This window comes from Psammomys obesus, unplaced genomic scaffold (genome assembly GCF_907164565.1).
Source record: "Psammomys obesus unplaced genomic scaffold, mPsaObe1.curated_primary_1811, whole genome shotgun sequence".
Taxonomy (NCBI): domain Eukaryota; kingdom Metazoa; phylum Chordata; class Mammalia; order Rodentia; family Muridae; genus Psammomys; species Psammomys obesus.
The window spans coordinates 103,695-123,966 of NW_026591711.1; the positions used below are offsets into that span (position 1 = coordinate 103,695).

At 48.4% G+C, this 20,272-nt stretch overlaps 1 protein-coding gene and 1 pseudogene across 2 annotated transcripts; one reads left to right on the forward strand and one right to left on the reverse strand.

Moving 5' to 3' along the window:
* Nucleotides 1-2,845: 2,845 nt before the first annotated feature.
* LOC129680203 (amiloride-sensitive amine oxidase [copper-containing]) lies at nt 2,846-9,472 on the forward strand. Of its 2 annotated transcripts, none has more exons than XM_055611781.1 (5): nt 2,846-3,023; nt 5,520-7,093; nt 7,885-8,170; nt 8,484-8,616; nt 8,846-9,472. In XM_055611781.1, exons 1-5 carry the CDS (start codon nt 2,851-2,853, stop codon nt 9,110-9,112), a joined length of 2,433 nt encoding a protein of 810 aa, XP_055467756.1. In that variant the 5' UTR covers nt 2,846-2,850; the 3' UTR covers nt 9,113-9,472. The 2 variants fall into 2 exon arrangements, with proteins under 2 accessions (XP_055467756.1, XP_055467757.1); XM_055611782.1 differs by having other exon boundaries at nt 2,942-2,997.
* Nucleotides 9,473-14,958: 5,486 nt separating this feature from the next.
* On the reverse strand, nt 14,959-17,751 carry LOC129680222 (60S ribosomal protein L34-like; annotated as a pseudogene).
* Nucleotides 17,752-20,272: the final 2,521 nt, after the last annotated feature.

The following is a 20,272-nucleotide window of genomic DNA, read 5'->3' on the forward strand; positions in this document are numbered from 1 at the left end:
CGTGTCAGAAGGGGTGGAAAGAACGTAGGAGTTAGAGGAAGGGGTTGTGAGCTGTAGAGCTATTTCCTCCTAATTGAAGCACTCCCTACTGGAAGGAGGAAGAAGGATCGTAAGACCTAAACAGCTAACAAAACCTGCAAGGCCCAGGAAGTTGAGAAAGATGCAAGACCGCTCCCCAGGGTTCATGAACAGGAAGCGACGGCTGGAGAGGAAGATGCTCTTCCTATGGAGCTTCTTAGATGTCAGTCAGAGAAACCAAGGACACATCTTTCCTATGTTGTCTTTGAGTTACTCATGATCCTTTAAGAAACCCAATAAACTCATAGGTCCAGCGAACTAGACTTAGGTGGAGTGTGTCTTTTGTCTGTCGTTGCTGTCCTGTATGGGGATGAATAGAAGTTTGTTCTTGTTTTCCCAAGAAAATTCACATAGCATCCAGGAAACCACTCTAATGAGTTTTAATGTCATCCTTTATTGGTTCTTAAAAATATGTCCATTGGCTTTGTGTGCATTTCTTTTCATTTTAACTTGGCAGCATCGTGCTCTGACATTCAGCCTGCTTCTTCCCATGATCTTAAACTCCCCTCCTGGGGGATATCTTAAGATTTCCTGGGGGGTTTCTGCGTGGAGTCCCAACAACCTCCAGTTCCCCACCTCCGCAGCAGCTGGGGTCCATGCCACACTTCTGGGCCTGCCAGGACCTTTGCCACATCCACCAAAAGGCAGAATTGCTCATCTGCAGGGCATGCCACAGCCTCACTGTCCACACCCTGCTAACTGCACTCCAGAACATCTGGACCAACTCTGCCCCCTCTCCCACAAGCTTTTCCACAGGCTCCTCTTGCCTACATGTCTGTGGCAACACTGGCAACCTCCAGCTGTCCCGTCCCTGCTATTACTGGATGCTTGCTTAGGTCTCGTTGCAGAACACTTTGGATTTTTCCAAATGGGCCCTCTTGGTTTCCTCCCTTTGAAATTACCTTTGAGATTCTTTACCCTGGGCTATATAGAGACTGCTGTCTCTGATTTTCAAGCAGTCTTTGTGTCGTCTAGATATTATTTCACTCATGTTTTTAAAAACCTGCTGTATTGAAGAAATCATACCCACAATTCACCCCTTTAAAGGATTACTCCAGCAGATTGTGATAGATGACAGACACACATGCTTATCTCTCTCCATCTTCTTAGCCCATGTCCAGCCCTGAGCGACCAACACTTCTAATCTGCTCTATAGACCATGTCCATTCTGGAGAGGATGGGCACCTCCTGTAAGTAGAATCCTCTAATCGGTGACCTTTCGTAAACGGTGAGCTTTCATGACCTTTCACTTAACACAGTGGTTTTAATGTCCAACAGTGGTGTAACACATACCAATATTTATTCCCCTCTATGGATGAATAACTGTTTATCAGTTGTCAAACATGCAACTTTCTTCTGCCTTTTGGCAATTATGGCTAATATTGCTGTAAACATTTGTGCACACATCTATTTGAATGCATGTTTTTGTCTGGAGCATTTATCTAGCAGTGGAATTTCTAGGTCATATGGAAAATTTATAGTCATGTTTTCGCAAGTGACTGTCTCATTTTATTACCAAGAACTGAGATAGGGGTTCAGATTTCTCCCTAGCCTGCCAACACTTGTTAATAAACCACATTCTTCCATTATACATATTTCATTGTTATTGTTGATATTTTTATCTAATTTGGCACACACTGATTGTAAATACTACAAAATAAAAGGTGACATTTAAATAGATGGACATATTTATATGTGATGATCAGTAAACTTGGCATGTTTGTCACCTCAGATATTTGTCATTCGTGTTGAGAAATTCCATCACTGGGACTGAAATAAGTTAAGTGAGATAAGCCATCACAGAAAGCCACGCCTGAACACAGCGGGGAAATCAGTAGATTGCGGGGATCCTAGCCCCAACAAATCACCAACATCATGGCTCCTGCATCTATGACTTGGGGAACACGATAGACAAGGAAGCAGGAGGCAGAAAGATTCTAAGAGCCAGAAAGCCAAGAAGCCTGCTGTGAGACAGTCTCTCCTAGAAATGGCTGCATCAACGAGGCCAGAAGAATGGCAATATTAACAGACATGCAAAATGGAAGGGAGAATTTTCACAGGGTCCCACCCCAAGACAGAGAACTATAGATGACTAAAAAATCGCTGGGAGAGGGAAAATTTGCCTCTCCCAGGGGTGAGCCTGCTTATTCGTTATCCAGTACAAAATGTTTAGCCCTAAAACCTTATACCCGTAAATAATAAAATTGGACTTAGCAGGTTGAGTTTATTTATTTGTGCATAAACACCATACATACATATATACATATATGTATGTATGTGTATAGCAATAATAATCAATGAAAAAGAGACTATCAATTTGGGAGTTGAGAGAAATGAAAGGGGTTGGAGGGGGGATACCTGGAAGGTACCAAAGGGAGGAAAGGGAAGGGACAAAATAGTTCTCTCTCTCTCTCTCTCTCTCTCTCTCTCTTTATCTCTGAGTGTGTGTGTGTGTGTGTGTGTGTGTGTGTGTGTGTGTGTGTTTGTGTATGTGTGTGTAAATTTGGGGGATATATGTGGGTATGTATCCATAAATAAATAACAAAGCTGAGAAAAGCAAACTGGCTAGTAAATTTCTCCTTAGCTTTCACTCTAATATCTGAACATAATACTGTGTTAACAAATTATGACACTACACAGCTTGTAACAAAGAAAGCCAAGGACAGTTCTTGCGAAAGGTGCTACTGTTAAAGGGGAAATCCGGGAGAAACAGTTCAAGGCTACCTGTACCTCAGCCAGCAGCACCCCAGCACATCTCCACGGAGGAACCCCATGAGCTATAGGTCTCCAGCTAGGTTGACCCACACCTCACCCTGTCCCTCCCTGTGGGGCGGGGTCCAATATCTTCAAGAAGACTTCTGGGGTCAGTGGCCAGGAACAAAGTCTGGGCTCTGGGAAGCGACGGAGCAGAGCACACAGGTGAGTTCTGATGGGACAGCAAACAGGTCAGCAGGGAAGGGGCAAGGGCAAGGGGACCAGGCACAGTGTGAGGGTCAGGAGACAGGAAGACAGAGTGGGGATCCAGGAAGTTCAAGAGCCCAGAATGGGCTGTAGAAGGCCATTGAAGGCAACTCTGGGGTGAGAGAAAAGCTTCCTGTAAGAGGGTGGCTTACAGGGGGGGGCTGGCATTCCTCCCATTTGAAGCTGGAAGGGTCAGTGGAGGCCAAATTCTCCCTTGCTTCAATGGCTCTGCTTTAGCTACACACACACACACACACACACACACACACACACACACACACACTGCCCATGTGACTTCAGAAAAGAGGATTCTAAATGTCTTCTGAATTGCCTTCTAACTGGCTAAAGCAAAACACATTTGGAGATAAGACGGAGACCGGTCATAAAGAGCATGAAAACACTAGGAACACAAAATGCCTACGCTAAGATTACATCCCCACATTCCAGGAAGGCAGTAAAGGATCAGCAGTCGGCAGAGGGAGAACTGCAGGGAGGGAGGAATATAGAGAGCTTAGAGGATTTGAGGGGAAGGACAAAAGACTATTACCTGACACTGTGGTGGCAGGGGCCTGTCTGCAGATGGCAGGATCCTCTGCTTGTACCATCGGCTTTGATATTAATAGTATTAACAGGGTTTCCCCTGTAACTCAGTTGTTACACATGGAACATGCTGGTGGGTGCTGATAGCAAAAGAGGCTGGGGCAAAAGGGGGGGGGGCCAGGATGTGGGGCAGTGCTCTACACTTCCTGGTCAAGGTAGCTATAAAGCTTAAGCGCGTTCAGGATTGAGCAGTCCAGTAGAAGAGCCGGTGGAAGTGTCTGTGTTGGACTCCAGGTTCCGCGTGAACCTTCCGTTGTCAGTGACAGACATGAAGTAGCTCTCCTGCTGAGGAGTGTCACAGGGAGGGCCTTCCTGTGGAGGCCCAGCCTCAGCAAGGTCAGGTTAGAATCTGGGGAATTCGGAGCTTATGACAATGACAGAAGCCAACATGTGTGCGGAAGCAGAGGTCTCCGGGGAGCTCTGCTCGTAGCGGGTCTGATAGACAGCCTCACCCCCGGTACATGGGAGTTCTGACAGATGGACACTTAAGACTCCTAGCACCCCAGAGACCCTGCCCTGCACGCATACACAGTGTTTTCCTGGTGACTTGGGTACAGGGTTAGAGGGTAAAGATCTTGACTACGCCCTCCCCACAAAGGACAGAGGAAGGGCTTCTCTCTGACTTGCTGCCCGGGATGACCTGACTAGCAGGCTCCTAGAGCCTTTGATGGTGGAGGAACCCCTATGCTCACACTACAATGAGGGACCAGAGAGCAGGGTTGTCCCTGTGCTCCCTATGGGGTCTGCAGTGTCCTCCACACCCCCGTACTGTGGTCCAGACTGCATCATTAAGGGGTCAGTTTAAAGGAAAAGATTAGCTAACAGCCCAGGTGTTCCCGGAAGGCCAGCTTCATTCCAGACTCTTTACTTAACATCTGATTTGCTTTTGGGGACGAGCCTAGAGTGAACCATGACGCTCTTGTCATTTCCATTTCACAGCTGAGACCTTGGAAAACTTAAAGCAATGTGGCCAAGATCCCACAAGTTTTCTTTAGGATGTCATTCGGCAGGACATGAAACTTAGACAAAACTGGGAGGCTACACTTTGAACGCCTGCGCTAAACTTCAGAAGGTGGCCCCTAAAGGGACCTTTATTGTTGGGGAGATGACACAGACGATAGAATTCACTCCTGCAAGTGCAAGAACCTGAGTTGTATCCCGTGACCCACATGAAATTTCAGGAGTGGTGGCACAGGCTTGAGATCACAGTGCCAGGGAGGCAGAGACAAAAGATGCCTGGAAAACGCTTGGAGACAAGCCTAGTGAATTCAGTGGTTTCCAGGTATAGGTCAGAGAACTCGCCTTACCAAAAAAAAAAAAAAAAAGAAAAGAAAAGAAAGTGGGGAATGAAGGGAAGAGACCCTGGAATTTGACTTCTCCTCTACACATGTATCAATACATAGCACACTCATACACACATACGCTTACACAGCTATGCAAACACAAATACACACATAAACAATTTCATAAAAGGTGATTGCTTTGCTCTGAATAAAACAAGTGTCCTTCCCACCAGGATACAAGCCTTCATGGCATTTGAGATTCGGTTCTTGGGCTGCTGTGACTCATGACTGAGGGAAATGTTCCTCTTTTGAAGTAAACTGCCAGAAAGGACCAAACATGGGAATGTGTATAGACAAGAAACTCAGCATGAGTTCAAGAGGTAGACAGAAGAGAAGTCAGTGGGTGTGTGCAGAGAAGGCTAGACAGCATTAGGAACCAAGAGTGGGGACCCAGAGACCCCACCTCTGTCTTCTGTTTGACTTGCAGGAGAAAGCTAGTAGGGAGCAAAGTGCTAGGATGAGGGACAAGGTTCTGTGAGGTGCACAGTAAGTTGAAGGCTGTTCTCAAGTCCTCTCTCCTCCCCTGCTGTGTTCCAGAGCCATGAGGCTGGCACGAATGAGGCTGGCCTTCAGTTGGGCAGCTGTCATATTGATTCTACAGATGGCAGGCACAGAACCTGCCGTGAGGACTCCACATGACAAATCTAGAGTGTTTGCGGACCTGAGCCCCCAGGAGATAAAGGCTGTGCACAGCTTCCTGATGAACAGGAAGGAGCTGGGGCTGCAGCCGTCCAAGAAGCTGACTTTGGCCAAGAACTCCGTGTTTCTCATTGAGATGCTCATGCCCAAGAAGATGCATGTGCTGAAATTCCTGAACACTGGAAGAAAAAGGCCCATCCGGGAAGCCAGAGCCATCATCTTCTTCGGTGCCCAGGAGCACCCCAACGTCACTGAGTTTGCTGTGGGGCCCCTGCCACAGCCCCACTACATTCGCGCACTCTCCCCCAGGCCAGGCCATCATCTATCCTGGTCATCCCGACCCATCTCCACAGCAGAGTACGACCTCCTCTACCACATGCTGAAGAAAGCCACCAAGCCCCTGCACCAGTTTTTCCTCGACACCACTGGCTTCTTATTCCTGGGCTGTGACACCCGGTGCTTTACTTTTACTGACGTGGCCCCCCGTGGAGTGGAGTCCGGTCAGCGTAGGAGCTGGCTCATCATGCAGCGCTACATGGAAGGCTACTTCCTGCACCCCACAGGCCTGGAGATCCTCGTGGATCACGGGAGCACAGACGTCCAGGACTGGAGAGTACTGCAGCTCTGGTATAACGGCAAGTTCTACAACAGCCCGGAGGAACTGGCTCAGAAATACGCGGATGGAGAAGTGGACGCGGTGGTCCTCGAGGACCTGCTGCCTGAAGGGACAGAGCAGCCTCCACACTTCTCCTCCTACAAGCCCCGGGGGGAATTCCCCACACCCATCTCTGTGGCTGGCCCCCACGTGGTCCAGTCCGGCGGCCCCCGGTACAAGCTGGAGGGCAACACCGTGCTCTACGGGGGCTGGAGCTTCTCTTACCGGCTCAGGTCCTCTTCTGGGCTGCAGATCTTTAACGTGCTCTTTGGGGGTGAGCGCATTGCCTACGAGGTCAGTGTGCAAGAGGCGGTGGCGCTCTACGGAGGACACACGCCCGCAGGCATGCAGACTAAGTATATTGATGTTGGCTGGGGCCTGGGCAGTGTCACTCACGAGTTGGCCCCCGGCATCGACTGTCCAGAGACCGCCACCTTCCTGGATGCCTTCCACTATTATGACAGCGACGGCCCTGTCCATTATCCGCGTGCTCTCTGCCTCTTTGAAATGCCCACCGGGGTGCCCCTTAGGCGCCACTTTGACTCAAACTTCAAGGGCGGCTTCAACTTCTATGCGGGTTTGAAGGGCTATGTGCTGGTGCTACGGACTACAGCAACAGTCTACAATTATGATTATATCTGGGATTTCATCTTCTACGCTAATGGTGTGATGGAGACCAAGATTCATGCCACTGGCTATGTCCATGCAACCTTCTACACGCCTCAGGGACTGCGCCATGGCACCCGCCTACATACCCACCTGCTTGGCAACATTCACACTCACCTAGTACACTACCGTGTTGACCTGGATGTGGCAGGTATGACTCAGTACCAGACTGTCTTAGTCACTCCGCTGCTTCTCATTAATAGAGTCACTCCGCAGAGCTTGGACTGAGACTGTCTGAGTCACATCAGGGTTCTTCTGCCTGTCTGCTTCCTAGCGGCATGAAGCAGCATGTGTCCCTGAGGCAGGGAACAGTGCCCTAGGGTTTCCAGGTATGAAGGTGTGCATCTGTCCTTGCCTTGGGCTCAGTAGGTTGGTATACATGGAGTGAGGAAGGGGGAACTGTGCAGATGAATAACCCAGTACTTCGAGACGGGGCTCCATGTCTTCTGGGGTTGCTCCATGTGTTTCATGGATAAATGATGTCACCACGTAAGAGCAGCAGGGATGTGAGAGCTGACGTCAGATTTGAAAGCAGAGCAATACCAACAAGTCCAGGTAAATAGCTTCCACCCTTTTGGCCCCACTTAACTTCAGACCCATAGTATACTAACAGTCCTTTGGGCTGTACAAACATGGCTGCCCTTGTGCCAAGGTTCAGACCACAGAATGTACCAGAACACAGCTCTCCAGAGATCTTCAAGGGATCATGTGCACGTACCTCAGGCCATGACCAACCTGTGAGCTGGTCTCTAACTCCCCTGGTTTCGTTTTCTTTGTCACTGCCTCCACCGTGGCGCCAGGCTCTGGGCCAATGCCTGCTCTCAGCAACTGTATCTTCTTTACTGCTGACTCTGGGTGTGGCCTAGGATGGACATCTTACAAACAGCCAGGTTTCTCTCCCAGTATTTGAGTCTCACCCTCCGTCTCCTCTCATGCACCCAGGCACCAAGAACAGCTTCCAGACACTGAAGACAAAGCTGGAAAACATCACGAATCCCTGGAGCCCAAGTCACTCCCTGGTCCAGCCCACACTCGAGCAGACCCAGTACTTGCGGGAGCGCCAGGCTGCTTTCCGCTTTGGACAGACTCTGCCCAACTACCTGCTCTTTAGCAGCCCCCAAAAGAACCGCTGGGGCCACAGGCGCAGCTACCGCCTGCAGATCCACTCTATGGCTGAGCAGGTGCTGCCACCAGGCTGGCAGGAGGAGCGGGCTGTCACTTGGGCCAGGTGAGGAGACACAGGGAAGGGCAGGGGCTCCCTTTGGCGATTGTGTGTGCCTGTTGGTGCTTCTGTCTTCCAGGCCCTGAGTCTGTGTGTGCTTGTAGGTGTGCATTCTCCTGCACTGGGGGGGGGGGGTTGCCTGCTGCTCACAGGGCTCCTGGCCCTTGAATGCTGATGGGCATTCTTGGAGAGTCCCAGGAAATAATCATCATTCTGTGGAAGCAACAACTTCCCCATCTTCGGCCCTGAAGATGCTTCCCTGGAGGGGCCTCGAGGGCAGCCCCGGTGCCCAGAGACGCCTGACTACTCTTCTCTGCAGGTACCCCCTGGCAGTGACAAAGTATCGGGAATCTGAGCGCTACAGCAGCAGCATCTACAACCAGAATGACCCGTGGGACCCCCCTGTGGTCTTCGAGGAGTTCCTTCAGAACAATGAGAACATTGAAGAGGAGGTATTGATCCATCCCCACCCCTGCCCACCTCAGGCCCTGTGGTTCTAGAAGTATGGTTTTTCCAGTGTGTGGTAAGTTCAGGGTCATCAAAGACCCGCCCACCCCTCTAATGGGACTGAGAGCATCTCAGGAAGTTTGTAGACACATTTTTAATGACCCAAGCGGAAATGCCCATGGGTGGCTGGTACTCAGCACTGTCCTGTCCACTGAAGCCTTGTCTCTCCCATAGGATTTGGTGGCCTGGGTGACAGTGGGCTTCCTGCACATCCCCCACTCAGAGGATGTCCCCAACACAGCCACACCTGGGAACTCTGTGGGCTTCCTGATCCGGCCTTTCAACTTCTTCCCGGAGGACCCATCCCTGGCGTCTAGAGACACTGTGATAGTATGGCCCCAGGACAAAGGCCTCAGCCATGTCCAGCGCTGGATCCCTGAGGACAGGGACTGCTTGATGTCTCCTCCTTTCAGCTACAATGGGACCTACAGGCCTGTGTGATGGTTCTGACCCAGCCTCTGCTGAATAGCCCCAGAGCCCCACAAAGACAGGCAATACACCCTTCGGTTTCTACCCTGTATGTTGCCTTTTTGGCAGCAGGCAAGGGCTGGCTATGGGCTCTACTCATGTTTCAGAACTATACCTGCCAAAGACTTCCATGACCCAAGCAAGGGAAGAATGTTAGGATTCTCTTCAGGTGGGCTGTGGGTCTTCCGGGTTTTTGTTTTGTTTTGTTTTTTAACATTGGAGGCTTTTATCTTCCTATCAGGAGGCTTCAGGGAGATTGTCTCACCTCAGTGATGGGCATACATAATGAAACTGTTGTATGAAACTCTAATAAAATGACACCTTCACCATTTAGACATTGGTCTAGTGTCTGGGGTTTACCCCCTGATCTCTTCCTAAACAAACACACACAAAAACCCTGCAAATACATATAGTGATTTGTTGCAGTTTTGTCTGTAAAACACAAAAAGCCTAGGGGTACCCAAGGCTAGTGGGCTAATAAAACAGATTCTAATCGTCTCTCGTTACAAGAAAAGATAGCTGTACTTGGCTTAGAAGAGCATTTTCAGAGAGCTCAGAAGAGAACAAGCTGATGAAAACCAGAAAGCAAGCAGCTCCTGTGAACAATGCCCACCCCACCCCCAGCCCCATCAGTGTGTGTGTGTGTGTGTGTGTGTGTGTGTGTGTGTGAACCATTGTCACACATGGACACCATGCTATGGATGCTGGCAGTGGGGGGGAACTTGTGAATGCCCCAGGGGAAACAGGGTTGCACCCTATGCCTTCTGCTCAATTTTTCTATGAATCTGAATTATTGTAAAAAAGGAAAAATATGGTTCCATCAACATTCCTCCAAGGAGTATTAGGTAAATATGGTTGCTGGGGGAAGGGGAAAGTCACATTCATCCATGGTGTAACCACTGGTAAGTTACTCTTGCTCAGGAAAATAATCCCCAACCATGCTCAGGAGAGCAACCCAAGAAAGCACAGTGGACTACAAAAAGGGAAGATGAATGAATGAAGATATGAAAGTGGGATTTGTTGGGAAGGAGTTTGGCATGAGGATAAGAGGATAATGAGGGAGTACCAAAGTGTGTTATTTATAATCTATGTATAAAATTGTGAAAGGAAAATTCTAATTTTTTGCAAGTAATATATTTACATCATTTCCACCATTCCACCTCTCATCTGCCCTCCTGCACACACACTCTCAAATTCATGACCTCTTCTTTGACTACACATAAACACTCACACCTGCTGAGTCCATTTTGTGTTGTTTATATGTATGTCACACACACATACACCCCTGCTAACCCCATTTTGCCTGTTGTTTGTATGTACATGTGTTTAGGGCTGGTGGCCTGGAATGGGACAACCCATCGGGGAGATATTTTTCCTGAAGAAAGCTGACTCTCCTTTCTCAGCATTTCCATGTAGGGCTTCATCCACTGATGGGTCTGATCATTTTTCCCTCAGCTACACTCACATGCCGCTAGGCTTGTCCTCTGGCAGGTCTTTTTTCGGTCTTATTGTTGAGATGTCAAGGGTGCAGTTTCTTTGTTATGTCTAGAAGACTGTTTGACAGCAGAGGTTACTGGTCCTCCCACTCCTACAGTCATCTCCCCCTTCTGCGAGTTTCCCTGAGTTTTAGGTGTAGGAGTTGCCCTGCAGATGTAGCAGCTGGAGTTGGGCAGCCCGCAGTCACTTATTCTCTGCCAACCAGTTGTGGGTCTCTGTGATAGTCTCCTTTTGTTTAAAAATGATGCTTATGGGCTGGAGAGATGGCTCAGAGGTTAAGAGCAGTGGCTGCTCTTCCAGAGGTCCTGAGTTCATTCCCAGCAACCACATGGTGGCTCACAACCATCTATAATGAGATCTGGTGCCCTCTTCTGGCGTGCAGGTGTATATGCAGACAGAACATTGTATACATAATAAATAAATCTTTTTTAAAAATGATGCTTCCTTAATGAGGGCGGAGAGCTACACTTCTCTGTGGGTATAGGGATAAACAGTGTTCTCAACCTCTGGGTTGCAACCTCCAAAGACACCTATTTCTGATAGTCTTAGGAACTGAGCCACCACTCAGTAGCAAAATTACAGTTATGAAGTGACAACGAAAATAAATTTATAGTTGAGGGTTCGAAAGTCCATAAATTTGTGTTTTAAGTTTGAGAAATATGTGTTTTCTCAGCCCACAGGTTGAGAACTGCTGGTTTAGAAGTCAATTAGAAATCGTGTTGGTTTAGGAAAGTAAAGAAGTAGAGGCTCTTGTAGGGCCTTTGACCTCTCCAGGCATCATAGTTGGCTTGGTTTACAGTACCAGGTGTGAATCCCTCCCTATTGAGCCTAAAATCTCATAGACAACTGTTGACTACGCCCAACATAAGAGGGTCGCTATTGCTCCATTGGGGATGCCTTGCCGTGTCAGTCATTGTTGTGATTCATGGGCATCTCAGCTAGGTAGGAATGTTGATTGCTTTTCTTCCTTGGAAGCCTGCATGGCTCATTACAATACTATGAAAGCTGGACCTCAGAGATGAGTCTTCCAGGCCAGTTCTAGCTCAGTTCCTCCAAGTCCTGTGTCCAAAGAGGATGAGGTCTTCAACAATACCTTCAGGTTGTGGGATGCAACAAAGAGCAATGGCAAGAACTGATATCGCTTTAAGAGTCTCTTGGAGTCCTCTGAACAGGACAAGAAAAAGATGAGAACTACCTGCTCTAAGGCTAGCTTGGAGCAGAAAGTACCTAAGTTCCCTCTTCTACTATTCTGCATTCCAGAGTCATGGGCTTGGCATGAAGGAGCCTGGGACTGGTCTGGGCAACAGCCATCTTGGCAACACAGACAGAAGTGGCAGAATGCCCATGTAGACCCTGATGATAAGGCCCAGGTATTCTGATCCTTGAGTGCTCACAGGCTGAGGTCAGTGCACACCTTCCTGATGAACACGAGGAAAGTGGAGCTCCAGCCATACAAGACATCAACACTGGCCAAGAACTCTGTTTCTCATTGAGGTGCTGCTGCTCAAGAAGGGTGAGCTGGATTTTCTGAATAAAGGACCAGAATACCCACCCCAACCCCAACACAACCTCCATTGAAAGGATGTCCCTAGCACAGCCTCGCCTAGAACTCATGGGTTTCTTGCTCCAGCATTCAAGGTTTTCCCAGGGGACCCCTCAATGGTTTCCAGAGTCCTGATGCTGTGGCCTCAGGACAAAAATCACAACCATGTTCATCGTTGGATCCCTGGGGATACGACCTGCATGATACCGTTCTATTTTGGCTACAATGTTCCATGTGAAGGAATCAGCGCTAGTTTCTGGAGGACAGCAGGGAAGCCCCATGGAGACAGACAAACACTTCAGCTCCCACCACTTAAGATGCTTCTTAGAGCTGAGAGAGACATAGTGCCACATGCTCAGTTGGGCAGCTAAGGGCTCCTTTCATGCTTTGTAGTTTACTCCCCAGAGCACTCCCCATCTAGGGCAAAAGATGCTGTATTCCATGTCTGACTTTTCCATCTCCCTCTCAGTGGAATTGTCTCATGTCAGCAATGGGCATACACAAGGAGCTGCTGTTGGGAATGGCTGACAGAATTACCAACATCTTCATTCTTTGGCCACTGGTCCAGAATCTACGACTTGTAACCTCAGAGCTGGTGACACAGACAGATTTTTCCCCGCAGCCAGATGTCTGGAACTCACTGGTCAATAGTTTAAGTCTAACTGAACCCGTGGTCTCCAGATTCCATGAGAGACCATGTCACCAAACGGGGGAAGAGCTGAGTAAGATACTTTTCCCCTTAGCATACATGTCCTATTTAGCGTCTCTGATGCTGTGATCACCACCACCCAAAGAGTCTCGGGGCAAAGGGGGGTTATCTAGCTCACACTCTCTGGTAAATAGTCCATCACTGAGGATAGTCTGGACCAGAATTCTCCATCAGGAATCTGGAGCAGAGACCACAGAAATGCACAGATCATTGTCTTGCTTCCAGGCTCTTGTTCAGCCAGCTTTCTTATACAATCCATAACTACCTGCCCAGAGATGGCACTGAGTGTCATCTGCTGGATGAGTTCACCAAGAAGCGCCTGTCTAATAAACTCATGTCAGGCTGGCCTCTGAAAGCATAATGTCACATGAGTACCTGGGATCACCCCTCAATACCAGAGGGGAAAGAGCCAATTTATGGAAGTCCCCAGGATGGGTCATTTCCATGAGGCCAAACAAGCAAGCAAGTCAACAGGAAGGAGCCTGAGATAGTGAGAGGACTTCTCAGGCCGGCTTTGGACCACCAGGACCAGTAGACACAAGGACAGAAGGCTGAGGCTCCCAGCAGCTCACTGGCAGTGGGGCAGGGCAGCGCACCCCGTTCACTGCTACAGTCAGGAGATGCTCATTCTCTGCGGACTAAATACCAAAGTGCTGAGGGGAAGAGAGTGGGACATGGACAGAGTCAGGTTCAGGTCCAGGTCCAAGACAGGCAGTCCATTGGACATCTCCCCCAGAGACATCTCCCACAGAGACACAGAGACATGACATCTGAACCTGGTATAGAGTAGGAAATCTTGATTGATAGAAGGATCCATGAGGAAAAAAACGGAGTCTTTTGAGTACATGGGTTTTTATAAGTGGAACATGTGACACAAGAAAAGACACTTTCAAACAGAAAACATGAAGCATCCACGATGCCCAGGTTCTGTGGTCCAGTTCCTCCCTCATGTCCCTGATGAAAGCCTCTGCTTCCCTTCGCCTAAATTCTATCCTACAAGCCATTTACAGGTGTAGTTCTCCCTGCTGGTGAAGAACACTCAGCCAACCAGACCTCTGAGGCCCCCTCTGTCTAAATAGGAGGGAAAAATACCCCAGAGTTCTCCGGGGGGGGGTTCTAATTGGGGCAAACAAAGCCAATCAACCCCCTCAGACAGCCATGTCCTTTCAGAGTCCATCTGCTCATTCACAGACTCAAGCCAGACATCAAGACTCTGAACTCACACCAGCTTGCTAGAGACCCAGGGGCCCTTGAGAGGGAATCCTCAATAGATGAAGTCTTCTGGTGTCAGTCACAGACACAAGACAGGTTCTCAGTATGAAATGCAGTTAGGGAGGAGCTCCCCATGGGGACCCAGCAGCACTGAGGTCGGGTCTTAGGATGTAGAGAAATCAAGGCTGCTTTCAATGACAGCAGCCAACACCTGAAAGACCTGAGGTCTCGAAAGAGCTCTGCACACACCTGGAATTGGCAGACAGCCCCATGTCTGGGGACAAGGATGGGTAGAATGGTGGTGACCAAGGTCTGCATGCAGACACACACTGTGTTTCTAGTTGCTTGGGGACAAGGTGAAGAGGTGAAGACCCTGACTATTTCTTCCCTCAAAAGCTTACGGATAAGGACACTGACCTGGATCATGGTCTAGAATGACTTCACAGGGGTACTTTAGTAGCCTTCAGGTCAAGAACCAGACCTTGGATTTTGAGTGCCCCACTTGGAGGCCCAGAGAAGGCTGGGCAGACAGGGTCATCTTCATCCTGGCTCCATACCCTAGACTCAGTCCCGCTAACATTCATTGCTCAGAACCTGCAATGTGCTGAGATCCACACTGTATTGTTGGGATGTTCTTTAAAGAGAAGCGTGTCCAGTACTCCACATCTTCCTGGGAGGCTGTCGTTGTCCAGTGCGCAAGAGGTCTCCGTTCTGTTGGCATTACAATCACACATGTGAGACAGTGGAGACTTTGGGCAACATGGCATGGTGACATTGTCATTTATTGGAACTTGAACCCAAGCAGAACTCAAGCCCAGAACCAGCACTTTGAACATAAAGGATAATTTTTGATAGACCAAGCCTTGACTTTTATTACTTTAAAAAGCTGCATATTTATTTTGCTTTCTGTCTCTGTGCTTGTGCCTTCAACACTTTCACAACAATTTTCTGCTCCTCAATAAGGAAATTCTGCTTGATCCTGTCCCTGGACACCCTTGGAACACATGGACCCTCCATCGGCCCTGCTGATGTACTTCTTTGTCTTAGACAATCTCATAAGGACTTTAGGCCTCACCGCATGAACCCCTCACATTCTGCATAGGCCCACACTGCCTGCAGATTTAGGTGCTTTCCCAACCTTCTTGGTATACAGATAAACAATCTTGTTGCCAGGGATTCAAGACAGCCTAGTTTTGTTAGAGGCTGTATTGTAGGACAGCCTACGATCGTATGTCAAATGCTGAACATTCTGAGTGCCTCTAAGCACGTTCCCCTGAAGAGCAAAAGAATAAATCGTTAATACAATTCCCTAAAGGATATTTTATTGCACAATAGATAATTTCACTGTCAGTACAGCCCTCTGCCTCACCAGGACATAGATGATTGCAGCGCTTGAGGACCAAGCCTTGGGTTGCTGTGACTCATGGCTGGCCCGACTGAGAAATGTTTCCTCCCTGAGATACCCTGCAGTAATTTCAAAATATGAGAACGGTTTTAAGTCAGAGAGACTATGAGAGGTTTATAGATGAAGGAGTTCTGCAGAGGGTACTCACATAGGAGAGAGCTGAGAATCAGCAGTGGAGATACAAGGACCCAAGCTCTGTCTTCAGCTGAATCGAGCTGAGGAAGCTGTCAGCAGTGAAATGCCAGGGCACATGAGCAAGCCACTCTGAGATGCAAGAGCTCAGAAAGGGAAGTGCTTACATGCTTTTTCTGCTGCTTCCTGGAGAGGTTGGGCAGGTGCAGAATATGGCATTGGCCTGGGTGACATCATCTTTGTGCTATAGATGGTTGTGGCAGAGTACCCTCAGGACATGACTCAGAGTTCTGACTGCCATGGCCTACGCCTTATGGGATTGAGTACACACACGCTGAATGCCATGCACACCTTTGCAAACCCATAGAGTACGGCTTCCTCTATGACACATAGGTAGGAGGCCACCAAGCCCTTAGTTTTTTCTTAACACTTCCAGCTTCTTAGTTCTGTGGCTATCTGTGCCTGATCTTCACCAACATGGCTGACCCTGGCCTGGATAGCTTTGCATTTGGTTTATCTTATGAGAAAGAAGGTTTTCTGCACCTCACCAGTCTGGAGACCTTGGTAGGTCTGCAAGCACAAGTGTCTAACACTGGAGACTGAGGCAACTCTGACATAATGCTCAGAGACACGAGGACAGACAAATGAACAAAATGATCCTCCAGGACTCACTGCCCAAGCATGCAGAGAGGCCATTATTCTCCCCCTGTAGGCACTGTGGGATTTTTCTATGTCAACCGTGTGCCTGTCCCCAGTGTAGTTGATCCCTACTTTCCATGTGACAGCCTAGGGGACTTCACAGGGCTCTACGGTGTTAGGAATGTAAACATTTTGCTGTGGTTTTTTTGTAAACATGTTTTTGTTTTGATCCCAGGTGTAGGATATGGGACTGACTCAGACTGTCAACAGCAGCAAAATATTTGCCTCATGCAGGTTCTGAGAGGGGCCCTTTGCCAGCCACAGATCATTTAAATCTGAGAACTCTGGGGAAGGAATAAATGCCAGATTCCAAAGACAGAAAGAGGGCTCCAAGAAAGAAGAAGGCTGCTGGTTTTCCTCCCCCTTCACCCCCCTCCACTGGTCCTGGTTGCTGTTGATACAGTGTGAAGAGAAATTGAAGATATCCTGAAACAAAGATGGGACCTGTCCCAAAGGACCAATGACTCTAACCAGCAGGAAGTAGCCAAAGAGAGCATTACCCCATCTCCCCTCTAGCCTCCTTTTTCTCCTACCCAGCATTGGGGTGTTGGAAGAGATTGGGGCAGAGAAGGGAGAAAGAGGCATAAGAAACCAAAATAAAATAGCTAAAAAGTAGCGCCTACACTGTAGAGCCTGGAACACCTCCTGCTAACTGTTCCCTTCCTGGCTGCATCTACGGAACGTGCACTTTGAGGATGAGCAGAGCCCCTGTGAGAGCAGTGTACAAGATGTGTGCGGCACTGTATGAGGGGGACACACCTGTGGACATGCAGCTCATACACGCAGACATGGTCAGGAACTGGTCAGTGTCACTAACAAGTTAATCCTGGGTACCCACTGCCCAGAGAAAGTCACCCCTATGTCCAGAGCCCCTGGCTTCTTCTCAGCCAGCAGGTGACCCCTGGCAGTGACTAAGCAGTATGAAACTGAGTGGCACAGCAACATCTAGAACCAGAACAATCCTAAGATCCTCCACCATGGTCTTTGAAGCCCTCCTTCCCAACAAGAGCACTGAGAAATAAAACTAGTCCAGTCCCTTCTGCCCACTTCTAGCATTCTCAGAAGTCTATACCTAGGCTGGTCCCTGATCCCAAGATTGTGACTTGTTCCTGAGTGGAGGACAAATTCAGAGGTCACAGCGAATGGGCCTTTCTCTTTCCAGTGGAGGCTGAGGACGTCTCGGGAAATTTGTAGATATACTTCAAAACATCCCAAGTCAGAATACCTGAAGATGGCCAGTGGTTAATACTGACCTGTCCACTGAAGCCTGAGTCTCTCCCGTAGTATTTGGTGGCCTGGATGACAGCTGGATTCCTGCACATCCTCCACTCTGAACACATCCTCAATGTGGCCACACCTGGAAGCTCTGTAGGCTTCTTGCTCTGACCTTTAAGTTTTCCAGCGAGTCTGTCCATGGTCTCCAAAGACAAGCAATCCACTCTCCTATATACAGTGACTACAATTCTGACAGACTCTGGATCTCTGGAGACAGAACCTGTCTGATGCCTCCTTCTTTCCACTATAATGAGTCCTAAAGTCCTGTGCAAAGAGTATTGCTCCTGCCCAATATCCCCAGAGCACCACAAAGACAGACAACAACTCTTTCAAGTTCCATCACTGTTTGCAGCTCCCTAGAGTGAGGGTAGGCATAGTGCCACACACACAAATGGTGTCTATCGGCTCCACTTGTATTTTTTCTACTGCACCCCAATAAGACTTTCATGACCAGGGTAAAGAAAGCCCACTGAGATGCTTGATTTCAGTGTGAGATGGAGTTTTCTGTATTTGAGGCTTTCAGTTTCTTCTCAGGGAGACTGCATGTTAATTATCATACTTCAGTGACTAGCATGTGCAAGGAAGCCACCATGGGGAAATCTAAAAAAAAAAAAATTACCAACACCTTCACCCTGCTGCCACTGTTCCAGTGTCTGAGGTTTATCCCGTGATCCCTCTTCAAACACCAGAAAAATATGCAGGTGTGCTGATTTGCTGATTTGCTGTTGTGATTGTCTGTCACAACAGAATTCTGGAGACAAAGCTTTCCATCTGTAAGGACGAATAATCTCATAAACAATGGCATAGCCACACTGCGATGCCAGCTGATGGACATAATGAGCAAGGACAATCTTCAGATTGTAGGGAAAACACTGCACAATGTAGTTAGGAGCAGAAGCAAGTGACGGTAACATGGGTAAGTGGGCTACTTTTCAGCTTAGAATGGGCAGACTAAAAATCCAGTTTTACAAGAATGGAAGATGAAAGCAAATAAATGTCTCAAAGGGCTAAAAAGAACAAGGAAGCAGAGTTTTCCTTCATGGCTCCTTCAGGACCCACATGCCTGAAGAACTCCAGAGCTGTGGCTGGGATGATGGCTCAGTCAGTAATGTGCTTTCTTGGTAAGTATGAGAATTTGAGTTCAAATCCCAACACTCAGGTTAAAAATCAATCACAGCAGAACATGTTCCTAACCGCAGCGCTGGAAACATCTGGATATCTGGAGCTCCCTGGCCAACCAATATAGTGAAAGAGCTCTGTGGGCCCTGCATTCAGAGAGAGACCCTGCCTCAAAACAATAATGGGGAGCATAACATGCAGTGTCTGCCGCTAACCTCCACACATGTGGGCCACCCACGTGTGCATATGCATACACACAAAAGCACTCCTGCTCTCCCCCACCACCACCCCAAAAAAAGAAAGATCGAAAGAAAAGGTAAAAAAGTGCTTCAGAGCCAGGGAGAGGTTACCCAAAATATGTGAAAATTGTTAAGAGTAGCATGAACCAACAAGGTAAAGCACTCCTCGGGCTCTTATTCTTTACACCGTGGCCAGTTGTGGATGGTCTCTGTGTTAATCATCATCTTCTGCGCCTGCAGAAGCTTCTCTGACAAGCATTGACAGACACATGAATTCGTGTATGCAACAATAAGTCAGTTTACGGCAATGTCCATTTAGCAGAATAATGGTAACATGACCTATGAGGTCATAAGGGCCTATGACACGTCTAGCCGCAAGTTATTTGACCAACGGTGGTGCACGTCTGGGCTGCATCCTGTGGTGCAAGACTGTACCTTGTCCCCTCAAGGCCACTGCAGAGCAAGAGGTGAAGGCATTGTAAAGAGCCAGCGGGGGAAGGATGGGAAGAGCACCCTCCAGACACAACAAGGCTGAACTCGTGGGACTCACAGTGGGTTAGACAGCACACAGAGACCCTGTGAAACCTCGGTCCAGACCAGGTCCCAGCACGGGGTGGGGGGGAGAGGCATAAAGTTCCACCCCTACCTGAGGAGATATTGGCAATAGATAACTTCTGGGAAAGAGACAGTCTATTGCTCTTAAAGAGTATTGGCGCTGGTAAGTCAACCCCTCTCCGGTGGAAGGTCACATATCCAAGAATGTATGGGCTTTATGGGGAAAAGGCAAACAGAGGACACCAAGTTGTGTGAGTAGGAAAAAGAATATAGATCTGGGAGGGTTGGAGAGAGGGGTGTATATGGTCAAAACTCATTGTAGAACTTTTCCACAAACTAATCAAAAGAAAAAGATTAAAGGAAAACCAACAAAGTGTCTGTGGAATTTTCTACCCCAGGCCTACAGACAGAGGGAAACAGAAAAGTGACTAGCCAGAGAACCCACACTGCTCCTCCAACACTATAACTCATACACTGCACACAGCCATCACTCTTGGCAACTCTTAGAGCCAGGATGCCCAACAAAGAGCCAGGAGCCAAAGAAACAGTCATAAAAACTGAGAGGCAGCCACACCCAGGGTTCAATAAAACTGATCCAATCCTCTTCCTCCACAAAGAAAGGAAGGCTATGATTGGGTTAGATAAGAATTTTAGGGAAGCTAAGATGAGGGTGGGTTAGAAATCATATGACAAGCATCTCGTGTGTGTGTGTGTGTGTGTGTGTGTGTGTGTGTGTGTGTGTGTGTGT